The sequence below is a fragment of the Hyperolius riggenbachi genome, chromosome 1 (assembly GCF_040937935.1).
Source record: "Hyperolius riggenbachi isolate aHypRig1 chromosome 1, aHypRig1.pri, whole genome shotgun sequence".
NCBI lineage: Eukaryota > Metazoa > Chordata > Amphibia > Anura > Hyperoliidae > Hyperolius > Hyperolius riggenbachi.
Window position 1 is genome coordinate 83,993,947 of NC_090646.1, and position 20,892 is coordinate 84,014,838.

The 20,892-nt window shown below is 44.7% G+C and overlaps 1 protein-coding gene across 1 annotated transcript; it reads right to left on the minus strand.

Moving 5' to 3' along the window:
- Positions 1-2,289: 2,289 nt before the first annotated feature.
- RNF4 (ring finger protein 4) lies at positions 2,290-20,174 on the minus strand. Its single transcript, XM_068275929.1, has 7 exons — positions 20,097-20,174; positions 17,955-18,078; positions 15,014-15,099; positions 10,853-10,862; positions 9,161-9,308; positions 6,207-6,258; positions 2,290-2,713 (listed from the first exon to the last, which is right to left on the minus strand). The coding sequence occupies exons 1-7, from the start codon at positions 20,127-20,129 to the stop codon at positions 2,564-2,566; spliced, it is 603 nt and encodes a 200-aa protein (XP_068132030.1). The 5' UTR covers positions 20,130-20,174; the 3' UTR covers positions 2,290-2,563.
- Between the last annotated feature and the right edge of the window lie 718 nt (positions 20,175-20,892).

Below are 20,892 nucleotides of genomic sequence, written 5' to 3' on the forward strand. Positions count from 1 at the left end.
TCCTTCAAGTTCACGTCAATCATGGCTTTAATATTGTAGGTGAACTTTTACTCCACAGATGTGACCAGAACCACGAGGCAGGTTTTTTTAAGAACAATATAGCAAACCTCAAACTCCACTGGGCCAAGCTGGCAATGGACTGCTGTTTCAGGTAATGCAGCTACCTTTTACCATGCTAACATTATGCTCCACAACAAAGCAAACCTGAAATGAGGAAGCTCACCTCAGGTTAGATTCATGCCTATGTAGACGGTAGACTCTGGATAACATAGATCCTTCTCAATACTCGATCTGTCCCATCAATCCAGTACCGCACCCAGTTGGAAGTTCTACAACCGGCTGTAGTCATGTGTATTCCTCGGGGAAGTTTTTCCAAGTACTAGTTTCCCCGAATCCTTCTGAAGATGGGCGCATCTGTACTGCATGTGCACGAGCTTAGACTCGCACGGGCGCGGTGAGGATGCTCTCGTCTTTTGGCGGTACTTGGGATTACTTCCAAAGGCCGCTTGAGGAGTGCTGAAGTGGTATTTGACCTAGCAGGTCAAATAACTTCAACGGGAGATGGCGCTGAAAAGAGGGGACAGACTGAGGATCAGGAAGGCTCAATACTGCCCAGAGCCTTCCATTTACGTAGGCAAGTATCTAACCTTAAAGGAGTTATCAGGGCAAATATAGTAAAATAAATGGTACTTACCGGGGGCTTCCTCCAGCCCCAAGCTCCCAGGACCGCAGAACTACTGTGCCTTTCGCAGTCCTCTCCGGCCCACGTGGCGGTGATTGACAGCGCCGATCGCGCATGCGCAGTACAGAGCGACCTCCAGGTCACTCTGACGTCAGCGCCGGGGACCGGGTCGGAGCTCCGGCGAACGGTTGTGGGAAGAGCTGCGGCGAGGGAGGTCCTGGGAGCTTGGGGCTGGAGGAAGCCCCCGGTAAGTACCACTCATTTTACTATATTTGCCCTGATGACTCCTTTAAGGCCCCATTTACACTTGAGCGTTTTGCCGGCGATTTTGGCAAAACGCAGAAGCGCTACCGCTTTTTAATGCGCTAGTGCAATACTACCCTATGGGCCCATTCTCACTTGGGCGATTTACGTTAATTGCTGGCGTTTAACGCAAATCGGCAGACGCAAATTTGTAGCCTGCATCATTTTGAGGCGATTGCCTTTAGTGCTACAGAAGCGATAATCGAGGGAAAAAAAGTCGGCAAGTGTGAATGGCGATTTTTTCACGTTTAAACAAAAATCGCCTGAGCAAAATGCTAGCAAAAGCGCTAGCGTTGTACGTTTTACAAGTGTGAATGGGCCCTAAGAGAGTTTCCTCACTTTAAAGCATGTGGGGCATCACCAGAAACAGCATTCAAAATGGAGTTTGGCATCTTTTACATGGAGTCATCCGTAGATTGATCTAGATCTACTGACTGATGCAGTATTAGCAACAGTAACACTAGACTTTATGCAGGTGCTGATAATGACACTCCGCGACTCCTGTGGTTTGCACAGGAGATCCGCATAGTCATTTTAAAGCTGGGAGACGTAGTGGAATTCTTTAGATGCTTTTTTTTATATATTTAAAAGGAACCTGAATCTTTATTTCCTTTTAAACAATACCAGTTGCCTGGCAGTCCCGCTGACACCTCTGGCAGCAGTGTCTAAATCACACACCTCAAGCATGCAGCTGATCTAGTCAGATTTGTGTCAAACAGCTGATCTGCATGCTTGTTCCAGGTCTATGGCTGAAAGTATTAGAGCACAGTTCCCCAACCCTGTTCTCAAGGCCCACCAACAGTGCATGTTTTGTAAAAAAAAACCACAACTAAGCACTGGTGGGGTAATAAGTGTCTCAGCAGAGCTGATTAACTGCATCTGTGGATTTTCACAAAACATGCACTGTTGGTGGGCCTTGTGGACAGGTTGGGGAACACTGTTAGAGTATAAGCAGAACTGCCGGGCAGTATAGTTTAAAAGGAAATAAATATGGCAGCTTTCAATTACTTCTTACTTCAGGTTCCCTTTAGACCAAAGCTTTAAGACCAGTGGAAAGGGGAGGCGAGTAGGTTTAGAAAAACAGAGAAAAAGACAAAAAAACAAAAACTTAAAAACAGAAGCCTTGATGGGCTTTAAACAATGCTAATTACAAAGCTGATGTCTATCCACAGTTCCGATATTATATTGTTAGGAAAGTGGATGCTCCCAGAGGACATAGCAAAAGGCAGACACTACCTGGAGTCCGCCAGTGTCTGAGGCTCCGACTGTCTATACACACAAAGGCTAGGAGGTCACAAGGAAAATGAGTGATAAATGTTTATAAGAGTATTCCAACCATCAGTCCAAACTCAGAATTCTGCCATTCCAAAGCCAGAAAGAGGGAAGTCTGAAAAATAACAAGTACCTATATATTTAAGTCCTAAGTAGTCCATTGCTTTGTAAGATGTCAGCTTTGTGTGATTGTTGCCAGAGCAGAATAAATGTGCAAAAACCTTGCAGGCGTTCCATGTCTCCATCTCACTGTGCGGTCCCATACACAGCGTGTGCACCTGAGTCCGTGAGCAGCCCGCTCGGGGCTCATATGTAGATGGGGTGGTACTGTTTATGCGTTAGTTTTTTTCTGCAGGTCGGACAGGAAGTGGCGTTCTTAAGGGCATCACGAAGGCACTGGCTGCAGAATACGTGACCACATTTGGTGGACACGATTAGACGTCCGCTCTGTGTGATCTGGGAAAAAAGTGGATTGTTAATTAAATCTGTATATGGGAAAACAAACAATTCATCCATCAATTGTATCCTTGTTAGGTGTTCCACCTGTCCAGCTAGATAGTACAAAAAGGATAACCATATGTATTCCAGGAAACACAAGACAAGACATTTATATTGCGCTTTTCTCCTGGCGGACTCAAATCACTAGAGCTGCAGCCACTAGGACGCACTCTATAGGCAGTAGCAGTGTTAGGGAGTCTTGCCCAAGGTCTCCTCACTGAATAGGAAAAGCTGAGATACAAAACCCTGGGCTCCTGAGTCAGACTCTCTTAAGAACTTTTAATCCAAAGTGGATCCATCGAATGGTTAATTTATGCTTTATAGTCTCTTTAATAAGCAAAACACTTTTGCTGGGGATACACAATGAGATTTTTATTAGATTTACTGTGATTTTCCGAACATTTTTCTTATCAATTTCCATTCACTAAGAGAAATCAATCAGAAAATCGATGAATATAAGATCGAACCGGTCGGAAATCATCTATCAAACCATTATCTGCCAAAATATCTCATTGTGTATTCCCAGCATTAGGAAGCATGCACACATACAATTTTGATTGGCCAACCACTGACCAGTTTTACCACCTCCAGGACCTAAAATGCATGCTGGACGTAGGTGCTACGTCCATGAAAAAAAAAAAAAAAAAAAAAAAAAAAAAACTGTCGCCACGGCCGATCACGCGTTCACCCACTGGGGCACTCATCGCCGCTCATTAACCCGGAGATCAATGAATAGGAACGCAGTTCCCATTTATTGATCTAAGTCCCCGTTGTAATCGTCGTCGGCTTCAATGAGGCGGGATCATACAGGAAAAAAAAAAAAAGTTTGCATCCTCTCGTCACTTGGCAAAAAAAAAATTACGGAGAACATCTTGTGGCCAAATAGCAAATTTATAACCACAATTTAAAATGAACTTCTTCCCTCCCACACTCTCCTATAGTATCCCCCCAAATTTTCAGGGCATAATTTAAAAAAAAACAAAAACTCTAACACGTCACCTTAGGGACTGCAGTTTTTTTTTATTGTTTTATTATGCACGTCAAGAGGGTACATTACTGTTATTTTTTTAAATTATGGACTTGTAAATAGTGATGGATGCAAAACTGAAAAAAATGCACCTTTATTTTCTAATAAAATATAAACGCAATACATTGTGATAGGGACATAATTTAAATGGTGTAATAACTGGGACAAATGGGTAAATACAATAAGTGGGTTTTAATCATGGTAGCATGTATTATTTTAAAACTATAATGTCCGAAAGCTGAGAAATTATGAATTTCAATTTTTTTTTCTTAATATTTACGTTAAAATGCATTTAGGAAAAAAATCCTTAGCAAAATGTACCACTCAGCCTAATTGGTGGCAGAAAAAAAGAGATCTAGATATTTTGTTGTGATAATTAGTGATAAAGTTATTGGCAAATGAATGGGAGGAGTGCTGAAATGATGCATAAGGTGAAAAATACTTAAAGAGAACCCGAGGTGTGTTTAAAGAATGTTATCTGCATACAGAGGCTGGATCTGCCTTTACAGCCCAGCCTCTGTTGCTATCCCAAACCCCACTAAGGTCCCCTTGCACTCTGCAATCCCTCATAAATCACAGCCGTGCTGTGAGGCTGTGTTTACATCTGTAGTGTCAGTCTCAGCTGCTCCCCCGCCTCCTGCATAGCTCCAGTCCCTGCCCCCGTCCCTTCCCTCCAATCAGCAGGGAGGGAAGGGATGCAGGCGGGGACTGGAGTTCTGCAGGAGGCGGGGAGAGCAGCAGACTGACACTATAGAGATAAACACAGCCAGCTCTGACAAGCTGTTTGTCAGCAGCGTGGCTGTGATTTATGAGGGATTGCAGAGTGCAGGGGGACCTTAGGGGGGTTTGGGATAGCAACAGAGGCTGGGCTGTATAGGCAGATCCAGCCTCTGTATGCAGATAATATTCTTCAAACCCATCTCGGGTTCTCTTTAAGGCGTAAGTGGTTAAAGTGGATCAGAGATTAACTTTTTCACATTTCATAATTGTGCCTTTTACATATATTTTATAGGGCATTCCTCAAGTCAAATACTTTTTTGGGTATTTTGTTTTAATGCCATAATTCCCTATAAACTAAACAATCCTTGCCCACAGCTCCTCCAGCACCTAGGCATTCTGATCCCCATGTAGCAAGTGCTCATGGGAGCTCAGTCTGGGGAGGAGGCTTTTCCCAAAGGAGGAGGCGTTGCCAGCCAGAGATTTCAGAGGCAAGGAGGCGGAGAGGGGAGGGCAGTTTTCACAGGCTGAGGGATGGAGATAAAGAGCAGCTTGGCTGTGTAAAGATAACAAGCAGAATATGGCTGCTTTTCTTGTATCACAGGAATAAATAGTCCTATACTTTTGAAGCTGTTTGCAGCTAGATTTACTGCATAAACCATCTAAACTTTAACTATAGCAAGCAACTTGTCTTTATATCTTGTTTTTCATCCAGGATCCGCTTTAATATTTTTAGGAATAAACCCTGAACAAGCATGCAGCAGATCAAGTGTTTCTGACTTAATTGTCAGATCTGAAAGGTTAGCTTCATGCTTGTTTCTGGCATTATTCAGACACTACTGCATCCTAATAGACCAGCAGGACTGCCAGGCAACTGGTATTGTATAAAAGGAAATAAATATGGCAGCCTCCATATATTTCTGACTTCAGTTGTCCTTTAAGGAATTTAAATGGAATTGTTTAGGAGCACCACTTTATACTGAACCCGAGATCTAGCAAGAAAAAGGTTTGCTAACCCCCTAATGATCTTAATTGATTATAATAAGTCCAGGGTGTATACTTCTCTGGTTCCATGAGGCAGTGTGTTTTTTGGGGATTTAATAACTTTTATGAATTACCTAATCCTGAATCTTGAGGTTTATTAATGGAATTTAATAAAATTGTTAAAGTAAACCTGAGATGACGTTACTAAAAGATTTCATACTTACCTGGGGCTTCCTCCAGCCCCATGAGCAGCGATGCGTCCCTCACTGTCCTCCCGAGTGCTTCTCATACTTTGAGTATTGATTTTTGAAGCTTTTTTTCCTCTTTTGTCTCCTTACTGATTTAATTGTTAGGCTCCGTACACACATCCAATTTTAATCTTTAGATGAGTGGACGATTTAACCACTGCCATGTAGTATGAGGACCAACAGATTTTGAGCACTATGAACAGACTATGTAGGCTCTCATACAACATGAAAGTGGTAAAATAGGCCAGTTATCTGCAGATAAAAATTGGATGTGTGTACCTACCTTTAGCCTTTGCAAACTCAGTGAATGGGGCCGGAACTCTGCCGTTACAAATGCACCACCAGGGAAGTTTAGGGTTTTGTGTTGTGTAAGCACCCCTAGGTGCAGGCTTGTCATTTTTGTGCATGGTTTACAGTATACCCGTCCCTAGTTACTATTCTGCACAATAGCAAATGTTTGAGTCCCAGCACTTACTTCTGAATATCCATCCATGCAAATAGGACAGGTGATATCTCCTGCAGACGATCTGTAAAGACACAGAATTCCATTAACACATTACTACAAACCTACTGTATGGAAGAACACAAGGGCGATTTATCAAGCAGATCCCTCTCTACTCCACATCTGTCCTGTCTTATTGCCTACTTATAGCACTGGCTACCAGTAGAATGGAGAATACTCTTCAAGATTGGACTGCTGACATTCAAATCCCTGCACAATCTGGGCCCTGGATACACGAAGGACCTGCTGAAGCTGCACCACACCTCTCACAACCTTAGATCAGCAAGTTCTATAAAAACTTGGTCACTCCCAGAGTGCACCTCAAAGAATCTTGCGATCGAGCCTTCTGTCATGCTGCCCCTACTCTTTGGAACTCCCTGCCACACCCAGTAAAGACAGCACCATCCCTGGAGCTATTCAAGTCCAGACTGAAAAGCCACCTGTTTAGCCTGGCATTTCCAGATTTATAAAATTCTTCCTCTGTACCACGATGGTCGGAGCCATGCTTATGCGCTTTGAGTCCTACGGGAGAAAAGCGCTTTACAAATGTTATTTGTTGTTGTTATTGGGACTGCAATGCAGTAAACAGATTTATTTTGTTTAAGTATTTATATAGCGCCCACATATTACGCAGCGCTGTACAGAGTATACTGTCTTGTCACTAACCATAGTCATATGTCTATGTATTTTTCGTGTAGTGCATGTATCATAGTATCATAGTCTAGGGCCAATTTAGGGGGAAGCCAATTAACTCATCTTTATGTTTTTGGGATGTGGGAGGAAACCGGAGTGCCCGGAGGAAACCCACGCAGACACTGGGAGAACATACAAACTCTGTGCAGATAGTTCCCTGGCTGGGATTCGAGCCAGGGATCCAGTGCTGCAGGGCAAGAGTGCTTACCACTACGCCACCGTGCAGCCATTAGCGTTTATTAACAAGTGGAAGCAAACCCTATGTTTCACATCGGACCTGCTTCCTCCTCTGGGCACATTTTCTGCTAAAGTGGGCCATACATTAGTCGATCTGCCACCAGATGGACCATTATGGTGGCCATACATGGTACAATTTTTTCATACAATCTTACCATTTCTATGTCAGTATATTCACTCAATTTACCCTTATACTAAAGGATAATATAGACAGTTCCCTTATACTACATAGAATTGGTAAGATTTGATGAAGAAATTGTACCATGTATGGCCACCATTAGACAGATCCCTCTCTGATCGAATCTGAGCAGAGGATTCTATTGGCTGCCCACACACTGCACACCAATTCCTAAGAGTTCAGCATGAAATCTACTGGAACGAGTCTTGTCATGTCCCCCCCGGTACTCATGTGCAGTGTTGGAGTCTCACTTGTCATGCCGCCACAAATCCTGGCCTCCTCCAGCCGGCATCACTGCATGCACCGTCACCACCAGGTGCATTTATTGACGTCGCTACATGCGCCAGTGTCACATGGTACAGTCACTCGCACTAATGCCGGACAACGCAGGCCAGGATTTGTGGCGGTGTGACAGGTGAGCACATGGGGAGGGGGAATGGGTGATTGAGGACGACAAAAACTTGGGAGGGGAGGTTCAGGACCAAGCGGGGGTCCGTCAAAAAATATCACACGCCATTACTGCCGCGCACTAGATCAAGCCTTAAACTGTACCAGAGACTTCATTAATTAAAGAATTGATACTTACCCGGGGCCCACTCCCGCCCCATAAACACGCCCGAGTCCCTCGGCGTCATCCTGCGGTCTGCCTTTCAGCCGTGATCAGTCCCGGTGACTGGGTCCAGTCTGGGTCTTCTGCGCATGCCCAGACCTCCCAACCATGCGCAGGAGACTCAAAATGACGGGACTGAGCCAGTTACCGGAGCTGATTGCGGCTGAACGGCAGACTGCGGGAGGACGGCGTGGGACTCGTGTTTATAGGGCGGGAGGAAACCTCTGGTAAGTATCAATTCTTTCATTTACGAAGACACTGGTTTATTTTAAAGCGGTATTGTCCCCATACAAATCAAATTTCAACAGCAACTGGTCTGAGTATACTAAGTAATTAAGATGCTAATCCTGCATTCAAAAGTTGCAAAACTTTTCCTGCTGTTATGGTTTGTAGTTATCACATACTTAAGGAGCACTGGCCCTAGTGCCAAACAGTGCCAAAGAGTTGAATGCTGGGAGTTATTTTTATCTATAATATATTCTTCCTCTTACGTCTATTTCCCTGCCTAGCTGCTTATCAGAAACACCCTCTGATTACTTGTGTTTACAAGCAAGGCTGAGGTGACTCAGTGATTGGATGTGTAAATAAAAGAAAGACAGTGCAGTTGTTAGTATACACCTCAGTGGGAGTGTCTGAAGACACTGGGAGGAGGGCAGCTAATGGATACATGAGCAAGAGAAGGAAGGGGGGAAAACAAGAGTCAGGGAGGATATGATGTCAGCATTAGCATGGCAAGGTAGCCACTGCCTAGAATAGGATTTTCTGCTTTTCCTTTATAAAATTCACAGAAATCATTACGTGGATAGCACAATACATCTGTTATGTAAGTAGAAGTAGTATTTATCTACATATATATGTGTTTTTTATTTCTAGGTTACCATGGGTGTCGCTTTTCTTTAATCCTGAGTGCTTGAAAATCTCAGTCTAAACTTTTCGACCAGGAAACCGAAAGAAAAAAATGCATTGGTTGGCCATGTTGTGGCACAGATTCTTCTCTGATTTAATACAATTATTGGTCGATCTTCCCGAACAATCTCAATTTATGGATGCCCTGAAGCTGGCAACTACTCAGCTGATGATATGTTAATGTGCGCCTACCCCACACCATACTGAGAAAAGAACGACTGCCAGCAAACACAGGCTGCAAAATATGGTTTCCATTAGTCAGATAGATAAAAGTGGATCTAGAATTGGTCACCGAGTCCCCACCTGGATCGGTTGTATTCGGAACTGGTTAAGTTCACGGCTCTTCTGAAGCCGTATAGATCATCTCTGGAGTCCTCGTCATCACTGCTCAGTATACAGCTGGCAGCTTGTGTGCTAGTCTGGCCTCTGTCTCGTCTGTGGCCTGGCCGCTCTGCAACAAAAGGATGCCGTGAGGTAAAATTCACTCCCGAATCCAACAGTTATGTGATCTCGTATATGGAAATTATTAGCAGGTGGAGGTGTTGCTAAATTTTTTACATCACAAAAAATTAGGGGAATGAGTTCTGTAGCAGCAAGAACGTTTCCCCATTGCCCCTCAAGTGTCCCTCAAAATTTGTCACAAGTGTTTAACTGGAGACAGAAATATCTACAGGAAGAGAGAAGTTCTCAGCATTTTTAGTGCCATTTTAACACTCCCATAATGTACTGTGGGAATAAACGAACAATTATATTAAGCTGCTGTGAGCTACAGATGAGGCCACCCCAGATATATATATAAGCAGCAAGCCTAGGCAGGGGCTTAAATGGGCAGCGAAAAACTGTAAAATTTTAAAATGTAAAATATGTGCAAACAGACAAATAAGAAGTATGTTTTTTCCAGAGTAAAATGAGCCATATATTACTTTTCTCCTATGTTGCTGTCACTTATAGTAGGCAGTAGAAATCTGACAGAAATGACAGGTTTTGGACTAGTCCATCTCTTCATAGGGGATTCTCAGCAAGGCTTTTATTCTTGATAAAGATATTCCCGAAAAAGGATTTAAACAAGGATGCTGGCCAGTTTCCCTGTTTGCTACACAGTTTTTTGGCAGTTCGGCAGAGCAACTGCCATTCACTAAGTGCTTTTGAAAATAAATATATCCCAGAGAATCCCCTATAACGAGATGGACTAGTCCAAAACATGTCGCTTCTGTCAGATATGTATATTGGCGCTAGTCTACTTTAGGGGACCCAACGCAAATCCCCATAGACACTTTCAGATGTGCTGAAAAACGGAACAAATGTCTTCCGTTTGCTAGTTTAAACCCCCACAACATGATTTCTAGTTATGCCCCTAATCCCAGGGTTTATAGCATTAATACCAACCTTGTAAGAGTCTCAGTCTTAAAGGACAAGACTAAGAAGTCATAAGTGCCACTGATTAATTATACAGAAGTTTAAGTAAAGGACAGCCTTTATTCATCATCATCACTTGAGCTTTTGTTGATTAGCCACTTTACATTTAAAGGGTGCCCGAACTAAGCAAAAATATACTAGATGGCCATACCTGGGGCTTCTTCTGTGCTTCCATAAACTCCATAGCCCCACAGCTTTGCCTACTTCCCTCTGTGTTGGAGCTCTGCCCCTGTTCAAAACGGCAACTGACCAGATGGAGCAAGGGCGCTACTCTATCCTCTAATCGCTCTTGATAACAGCTGTGCACAGCAGATGCAGTTGGGGGTGTTCTAGGCATGCTCAGTTTGGAAACGTTAGTAAGGGTGCGTGCCCAGGACACTGCTGCCCGAGCACACGCCGCACACAGCTCCAACACTTCTAACCTTCATCCAAGCCCCTCCCATAACCTCTCTATATCCAATCAGTACCACAGCATCTACATGACAGATTCACTGTGAAATATGATTATTTGGTGGCTGGGAAATGTATTTATCAATTATGTAATACAACAAAGGGAAAATATCAGGTAAATAAGCTCACCTTCAACTATCTGGTTGTTGAGTAAAGAGAGGAAAAAAAAAAAAAAAGTAGTTATTACATTATAGGAAATTATAATCATCAGTATAAACAAAAATGTAAAAAAAAAATAATTCACACAGCAATGCACAAGGACAGATTTGTCATAGTTCAGATTAGGCTAACGCTACAGCTACAAGTTCCAGCACCAGGCTTACAGTTCCAGACCAGCTAAATATACCTGACTATGGGGCGGACAGGAATCTGACATCAAGTTTATTGTACATTAGCTCACACACCCCTCATACCTGCACTGCTCATTATGCTGCATGCTGGAATGGCAGCCATGAGCCCTCCGATCAATGAGCTGCTGCTATATTGTCTGGAGACTCACAGATGGGGGGGGGGGGGGGGGGGGTCGGGGAAATCAGCCTAGAAGAGTCAGCAAAAACAGGCCAGGGGCAACACTATTTTTACTGCAGCTTTCTCAACAAGAGATCTGTGGAAACTTTTAGGGAATCTGTGTCATTTTGTGACACTGTGCTGCTCGGATACCCCTTTTCAAAATCTGGATTGAACTTGGATCCGGATACCCAGATATCCGATCCGATTCGGATATCAGAGTTTGAAATTTTGGAATCTGAATCTGATATCCGAACCCAATATCCCAGATATCCACCCGGATTGGGGGGACTTAAATTCCCCCCCAAAAAAATCTCTCCCCCTGAATGCCTTTGAAAGGGATTTTTGCCATTGAAGGTGATTTTGGCTTCTGCTCGGATATCTGAACTAACTATCCGCCCGGATTTCGGATGGGAAATCCGAGTTTGCTTGGATAGTCTATTCGGATTTTTAAAAATAACCGGATTGCTATTCAAAGTTCGGATAGTGGAAAAAGTTCGGATTATCTGGGTAGTTCGGATACCAGAATATTGGATGAGCACCACTGTGTGGGACAACATAGTCCCACCTTCTCTATTGCACAGACAGGCCAACACAATCCTGATACAATGTCTGTGGTATGCTTCAGCTGCTTGCAGCAGAGAGATACCAGCAGCAGCCCCATTATCCAAAGCCATATGCATAGTTCTGGCTCAGCGCCCCAATTGGAAGAGGAAGTATCGTAGAATGAGAAAGGAAATCGTGGCGGTTTTATACCCCCTGGATCTGAAAATTTTCATAGGTTTCCTCCAGCCAAAAAAAGTTGAGAAAGGCTGCTATACTGAGACTCATTGGGCCATATGTAATTCACTTTTTTTCCCAAGTTCTCATAGGAGATAATTTTTCATCTTGTATTTAACTTTTCAGCATTTTGCAACTGAAAAGGTACCAAAAAGTAGTTGAAAACGAACGCGTGGATTATAGCGCAGGATATTTGGGCGCAGCCGGCGCCATCATAGACCATAATAGAAATTACGGCTATAGTGGCGCACAGAGTGCAACTTCGGTGCCATCAGAAGACGGACCTGAAGTTACTTTCAAAACACTGTAATTCGACCACCAGCAATAGCTGCAATCCGAATTACACAATTCCTCACCATCCACGTGGACCTGGAGGGGAATAGTAATTAACGCCGCCGGGACTTGTGCAGTAGCAGGGTAAGCTGTTTATCGGCTGTATCCGGTGCCCAAGTCTCCCGGCATCTCTTTCTCTCGTATGTGTTGAAAAACTTCGATCAAAATTATTTTGAGTATTCTCTTGCTTGTTGGCAATTTAAAATGCATTTTATTTACAAGTTGTGAAAATATCCCCTAGGTAGGGAAGTGTTTCTTAACATTTTATTGGTATGTACCCCTTTTAAAACCCTCTACTCACCCAGTACCCCCCCTCCCCCCCCAGCATAGTAAACATCACAGGTACCCCTTGACAAATATATATTTAATCATAGTACATGATAATTGGTTGTAAACCATTTATAAGCATTTACTATTGCTTTTAATTAGCCAAAATACTAATTTGGTGTTTAAATAAGATTTATCATTTTCTAAAACTCTAAATTTGTTATTCTTGGTTAAGTATATCAAGCCTGAGTACCCCCTGCAACCATCAGCAGTACCCCCTGGGGTACGCATACCACACGTTGAGAACCTAGGCCCTAGGAGAAAACTCAGGTCAAAAAGTAAATTGAATATTGCCCATTGCATATACAGGTTTCCTCCATACACTACCGAGGTGCTTTTCAGCACAGCTATCAGCAAAGCGCTGTGACTGATGTATCCCAATGGGATCATTTTCACCGTGCCTTGCATTAATCACAAACTAGCTACATGCAGCATTGCGATTCTCGTTTTGTTGAACAGGAATCGCTAATCACGGCGAAATTTCATGCAGGTTTGCATTCCAAGGTTAAATAATCCCTCGGGCTGGTTTAAGACTGCAAACCAGCGTTGGCGATGCAGTGCGTCACACCCGACGCACAACACCTTTAAAAACAGGCCTTAAGGGAACAACGCACTATTGCGCAGTGTTCCCTGTCTGGCCATCGGCCAAGCAGGAAGTGATGCGCTAGCCGTCACTTCCTGCTTCGGGTATGCGGAAGTCTATTAAAATTAACTTCCACACATGCGCGCCGCAACATCAGTAATTTTTTCAAAATCCACGTGTCACCACAGACTAACATGACTTCTGGGATGCGGCAAAAAGTCACTTCTGTTGCATAGCGCTGTACCGCGGAAGTATGAAAGTCTCAACGGACTTTCATTGCCCAGCGGAGGGGTGTGGTAAAAATACCCCACAGGTGTGAACGTGCCACCTACACACGTTAACCTCTTGAGGACCACAGGCTTTACCTCCCTAAAGACCAGGCCATTTTTCAAAAAAATGGCCACTGCAGCATTAAGGGGGTCACTGCAGGGCTGCACAACTTTGCACACAAGTGATTCCACCCTCCCCCCCCCCCCCCCACACACACACACACACACTTTTCTCCCCACCAACAGAGCTCTCTGTTGGTGGGGTCTGATTGCACGCTAGGTGTTTGTTTTGTTTTTTTTAAATAAATATTTGTCTATTTTTTCAATATTTTTTACTATTTTTTTCCCTCTTCCCCCCTCCCTCTATCCCCCCACCAGCCTATCAGCGCAATTGGCTGTAATAGGCTTCAGCCTATCACAGCGGATCGCATTTGTCCCTCTGGAGGGGACAGCCAAGTGACACGGCTGTCCCCTGTACAGTGCTGCCTTAGATCGCAGTGCTGTACATACTAAATAGATGGTGAATTCGCCGTCTAACAGTGTTCTAGCAGCGATCACCACTGGGAGACTGATGGCAGAGCTCCGCCTACCAAGGGGAGATGCGTGCGCACGATCTCCTGCAAAAGCCAGCCCCAGGACTTTACGTCGATCGGCGTTAGGCAGTCCTGAGGCTGCCACGCCCATTGGCGTGACCGGGTCCTCTAGAGGTTAAATGGTTCTTAGCTGAGGCTGCCAGACCACCTCAACCAAATGCAGGCATAGGCCATTGTTCTCCATATCCCTCCTGCTCCATCGCCACCACCCTTCCCCATAGCAAAAACCCAAAACCAAACTGGTGGCCGAGAAATGAAGTTCTGATCCCTGCAGGCAACAGACTTTGTACAGGTGCACTATAATCTTTATGACGTAGCAGTGCTTTTCGGCGCTGCTAGATTTGGGTGCAGCCGGCGCCACCATAGACTACAAAAGGAATCAAACTGAGCAGCGCTCAGTGAGTAACGTCGGCCTCCAGCAATCGCTGGAAGCCGAATTACCAGTATATCATTCCCCACTATCCATGGCGGCCTGGAGGGGGAATAGTAATTAATGCGGCCGGGACTTGTGCATAAGCAGGATCAGCCATATACCGGCTGTATCCTGCGCCGACGCCGATTTCAAATGTATGCCTTTATGACATATGACCAGGGCTGTGGAGTCGGAGCAATTTTGGGTACCTGAGTCGGTGGTTTCATAAACAAAGGAGTCAGATGATTTCTTTGTACCAAATCCACAGCCCTGGTAAGTAGTCGACTAAGGAGTCGGAGTCGAGAAAGTCGGACCGATTTTGGGTACCTGTAGTCAGAGTTGGATGATTTTTTTACCGACCCCATAGCCCTGCATATGACATATGTCTATATGACAGTGCTTTGTGAGTAAAACAAAAAATTACTTTCTAGGATATCCAATAATGTTTTGCAGTAACATTTAAAGAGAAGTGAATGAAAAACTTACCACCACAGAATCATTGTGTGACAGGTCAGTCAGGTCAACCACAGTTGGCTCATAAGACTCGCATGTCAAATCTACAACCTCTTCACCTATCCAAGAAAAAGTAATTAATTCAGAGCGGTTCCTAGTAAAGTCAGTCACCAGGAATATTTTGCTTTGCTTCTCTGCGCAACCTCCATAACAAGTCCTTGATAAAGGCCTGCCGGCCGAAACGTCGTGTTTTGTCACTATGGTGCAATAAAAAAGTGCTACAATTGCATTTATCCAGGTAGAGACCTAGTCTTTTTCTTGTATTGCTGTGGACTTTTTGCACTTTGAGGAATCCGGATGTGGACTGGTTGACTCCCTGGCTCAATTATATTTACCAGTTGAGCTCCTGGGACTGCTTCTTTTTTTTCTTCCGCTATATTATCTCCCCCCAGACCCCCCCTCCCCCCTGCTACCCCCCATAAATCAAACAGCCATGCTAGCGACAAGCAGCGTGTCGATAGCTGGCTGTTTTCATCTACACTGTCACTCTCGACGCTCCCCAATTTCTCCACTCCCCACCTGCGTCCCTTCCTGTGACGAACATTACGGAAAGTCGTGCGCAATCGCCAACTGTCAGTCCTGTGTAGATTAAAACAAATGTCATTCCTTTCGCTCTCTTCTCAATGAAAAACAAAAACCCCTCACCCATTTCCCAGTGTCCTGATAACACGGAGAGGAATTTCACACGTGGCTCGACCTCCTGCCGAGGACCATTTCCTGCCACAGCCCTCTCCCAAAAAGCCAGCTTAAACTGGCCGAGATAAGAAATCCCTGCCAAAATCATACACTCAAACAAAAGGAACCTTTAATATATTTGTATTTCAAAATAGGCTTGTCACGGAAAGACAAAAAAAAAACAAAAAAAAAAAACATTTTCTGATACCTATAAATCAGTTCTATCATTCATCCGAATTACAGTTTCCCCACTGTCAGGGGTCAGTCGGAAAACTGCTTTATTCAGCCTGCCCAGACAGAACGTGATAGAATAGGCATGTGTAGCCTCATATGATACAGGGTTGCAGGCCGCTTATGAATATGGTGTCGGATTTGCGATGCGCCAATCTGGGGCGGAGTCACACAGAGAATTGGGGGAAACAGTATAGCAACAGAGGCTTGGATTTATATGCAGACCCAGCCTCTGTGTGCCAATAGGATTCTTAGAACCCACTCTTTGGGTTCTCTTTAAAGGGGAATTGTAACCATAAAAATCAAATTTCAACAGCAACTGGTCTGAGTGTATTAAGTAATAAGGATGCTTATCCTGCATTCAAATCTTTCAAAACTTTTTCAGCTGTAAAGCTGGCCATACACTGGCCCGATTTGCCGCCATTTCGACAGCAGATTCGATCACTTGGATCCATTTCGTCTGATCCAGTCGATCGCTCCGTGCGGAAAATTACCGTCGATCGCCCACGGGTAGGGAGCGCGTCGCTAGCGGCGTTCGAGTGCCTGGCGACCGACGCAATACATTACCTGCTCCGCCGGCGCGACTCCAGTCCCCCGGTCACCGCTGCTCCGTCTCCGCTCTGGTCTCCGGCATGCTTTAGTTCCTCCTGCCCGGCAGGAAGTTTAAACAGTAGAGTGCGCTCTACTGTTTTAACTTCCTGCCGGGCAGGAAGAAGTAAAGCATGCCGGACCTGGAGACCAGAGTGGAGACGGAGCAGCGGTGACCTGGGGACTGGAGTCGCGCCGGCGGAGCAGGTAATGTATGCGGGCGAGAGGGGGGGGGGGGGGGGGGAGGGGGACGGTTGAGCGGCGGCAGCACCACCACCACAACAGATTGTGAACGGTTTCAGGCTGAAATCGGTTTACAACCTGTTTGCAGTAAAGGCAGCCATACGATCCCTCTCTGATCAGATTCGATCTATCTGTTGGTCGAATCTGATGGCAAATCGACCAGTGTATGGCCACCTTTATGGTTTGGAGTTGTCACGTACCTTAGGAGCACTGGCCCTTTAATTGCCATTGCAAAACAGTTGCATGCTGGGGGTCTTTATCATATATTTCTCCTCTTCCCTTTATTTCCCCCTCCTAATGACATAAGACAGTGCACTCACTAATATAGACCTCAGTGGAAGTGTCTGAAGACTAAGGGAGGTGGGTATGTAACAAAAACACCAATTAGCAAGAGGAATCAATGTGGACAGTGCAATATATCTGTTATGTAAGTAGAACAAGTATTTATCTACTTACTGTATATGTGTTTTTTATTTCTAGGTTAGCATGGTGTCACTTGTTTTTTAAGGCAAATATGTCTGGGTAACACCATTTGGTAAGATAATTAAATCCTACAGACAGGCTGTGATGAGCGAAGCGGGGCTTTTGGAGCTCCGCGTAGCGATGAAGTTTGGGCAGCTGTAGCAGTAATGCTTATAGTCTGCGCCTCATGCACAGGTAATGGCGGGATCCAGAGATTGCTGGACCCCGAGTTACTTCTCCCTCCGAGTCGCTACGATTCAGAGGGGGAATAGTATTTAAACACCAAGCCATAAATGTGTGGCAGCATGGTAAGCCGTCATTTAGCTCATCTTGTGCCAAAAGCCCTCTGTGCCCAGCTGCCATGTATGCTGTGATGAGGGTGCTTTTTTTTTCATCGGTAAAGTAAAGTAGAGATAAGCTGTGTCTGAAAGCACGTGTTCTTTTGTATTGCATTAATGAACAAATTAACTTACATTGACATGTTAAAAGCCCCCCCCCTTCTAAAGCTGCAAGCCAGAGTCCCAACAGTGCAAAGCTGCTGGCATCTAGCATAGCAGAGTGTCCAATAATGATGCTGTAGCCCTGGCACACTTATTCACCCGGCGCTGCCGTAGCCGCATACTGCATTGTGGCCTATGGCGACGCCCAAATCAGAAGGCGTGGCAGCCTCCCACTTTTTACCTGCCTTATATATGCATAAATCATCATTACATACCACTTTCTTCAAGTTCTATAAGCTCAGCCGATGCAGACATGGAGCTGGTCGAGGTGGACCCTCTTCTCCTTTTCTGTGATGATCTGGTTTTGCTAGACTGGGAGCTTTTCCGCTTTCTCTGGGCCTACAAGGAAGGGAAGTACAGTCACTCTGAAGGAAAAGTGAAAGTCAAGCTTACACCGAAGAAGAATCGATACTGGGAATCAAAGCTGCCTTTCGCTTTCAACAGACTTCCATTATATGGTGCTCGTTATGCCGGCTCGTAACGCAATTCCCCGGGAAAAGAAATGGTATATTTCAGCTATGAACAGTCAGTCAGGGGTTACACTGAACTTCAATTTACGGTCTTCAGTCCCTATCTGTGAGCATCGCAATGACTTTCTTTATGGAGAAAAGGGGAAATCTTTCAAGAGTGGGAGAGACCAGAAAACCTAAAATGTTTTGATTTCTGTACAAGGTGGACTGGGATTGTTCATAGTATTTAAAAGCAGGGCTGTGGAGCTGGAGTCGAGGAGTCAAAGCAATTTTGAGTACCTGGAGTTGGAGTCAGGCTGGATTCACAGTGGTCAGTTGCATAACACGTGTTAAAATGTGTGTGAACTGCAACTGAGACTGGCCATAGACTTTAATGCAAAGCCTGTATACGCAGCAAGTTAGAATAACGCGATCCATTACTGTGAACAGCCCCATAGAATTGTATGGGTAGAAAGTTGACCTGCAGAATTTGTCTGCAACGCAACTGAGCACTTTGAATCTAGCCTCAGTGGTTTCATAAACTGAGGAGTGGGATGATTTTTGTACCAAATCCACAGCCCTAATAAGTATTTGACTAAGGAGTCGGAGTCATTTAGGGTACCTGGAGTCGCTGGTTTCATAAACTGAGGAGTTGGAGTCAGATGATTTTTGTACCAAATCCACAGCCCGGCACCCACCTCGCAATTTTGTCCGTGACTGTTCCGACAAGCATAGATTTTTTATTAAGCGACGAGTGTATCCGCAACGTGGGTACAGGCATGGGATTAGGTGAACGACGCTTAGAGACGTGGTGCGATAAAGACCACCAGATCTTTAAGATCCCCAACGGCCTTTGCGCAAAATGCACGATCGTTAGGACACTTGTTCACGCCTGTCATGTGACGTCGCTTGTTCCCGCGGGCAGGAAGATAGATCGGGGAAACTCGTTCGTCGGGAAGCATCGCTGTGAGATTCTCTGATTCATGGTTAGGTGAGTATTTATCTTTATCTGTGTTATGGGTCAACTCCAGCCAGGCAGCTGAGGCAGTTAGATGTCAGAAATCAGTTCTTTGTCTATACACAAGTTTACTCTGTCCTGGTGAATTTAAACATGAAGTGAATGTAAATAAAATACTTTACTTTTGCACAGGGCATGGACTTAAAGAGAACCTGAACTGAAAATTAAAAGTCATAATAAACATACACACATCATACTTACCTCCTGTGTAGTCTACTCCATCTCTTCTCTCCTGCGTCCTGTTTGTCCACTGATCAATGGAATTCTCCAGCCTCCATTTTGAAAATGGCCATTACCCCATAACAGCTTCCACGTCAGCACACTGTTAAACTATAATTTCGCCCACTTGAGCCATAGGGAAACATTGTTGTAACTGACAGCAGCTGATTTATAACGGACAGCAACTGGTATATTTCAGTTCTGACAAAATATTGTCAGAACTGAAAGGGATCACTGTAAGAAGAAAATGGTGAGCTTCTGAGAGGAACTGATGGTGAGGTAAGCATGTAATATTCATTTACAGCTACATCATGTGTTTATTTTAAATAATTGTACTCAGTTCAGGATCCCTTTAAGACAAACCCTACACTGCCCCATTTCCCGGGTTATTTGAGAACTTTGCTCTGGAGCAAACTATACTTTAAGCCGTACCACAGCACAGTAGTTCCTGGTTTTACATCATTTGCACTATAGTTTCGCTTTACGGTAATTAATAGCATTAGATGTGTTAATTTAACACATCACATGGCTACAGAGTCCATAACACAAGAATAAATCCAAGTTTAAGCCACAGTAACACACGGTAAGCCGCCAGCAGGACTACAGTTTGCAAATTTGTAACATGTAAGGTCCAGATAACCACTGGATATCACTGCTGAGTCTGCACTCACCACGAAGCAGCTATTCTCGGAGTTTTCTAACATCCCGTCCGGAGAGAAATGCCTTCACTTCCTGTCACTAGTCAGAGGCTCAGCACTGATATGACAGATCCTGCCTGACTGCTTTTATACCTCAACTAGAGGCCTCTGATGACTCATCCCCCAATCAGTGCACAGCGCACAGTGACTCAGCACAAACCACAGGCTGCCAGGGAAGAGACATCCCAACTCATTCATATGCAGCAGACCCATTCTACCCCTCACCAACACATGCTCTTAGGTGGCCACACATCTTATCGATTTTGGCGGCCAATCGACAAAGAGACAGATCTCTCTCAGATTGAATCTGAGAGAGAGAGTGTGTGAGAGAGAGAGAGAGAGAGAGAGAGAGTGTATGTGTGTGAGTGTGTGAGAGAGAGAGAGAGAGAGAGAGAGAGAGAGAGAGAGAGAGAGAGAGAGAGAGAGAGAGAGAGAGAGAGAGAGTGAGAGTGAGAGTGAGAGAGAATGAGAATTTTGCGGTGATCAGCCTTGTTACACCGCCCCCTGTCCCCCTAATGTTATGTTCCCCCCGGGTCCTTTGCAGTTATGCTTTATTTACCTGTTCGCCCTCTGCGCTGCTGCCGTACTCCTACTCATCTCTGTGCCTGCCTTACTCATACCAGTCTCTGTGCCTGTCCCTGTGCCCTCCCTCCCGTGTGTTGTGTCCTGTTGCCCTTCCTATGCTGTCTCTTTAACGATGCGCATACATGCCTAGCAGCCGGGCGCTCACCTCTGATGCGTCCCACTGTGTCTTCAGTCCTCCCGTGTC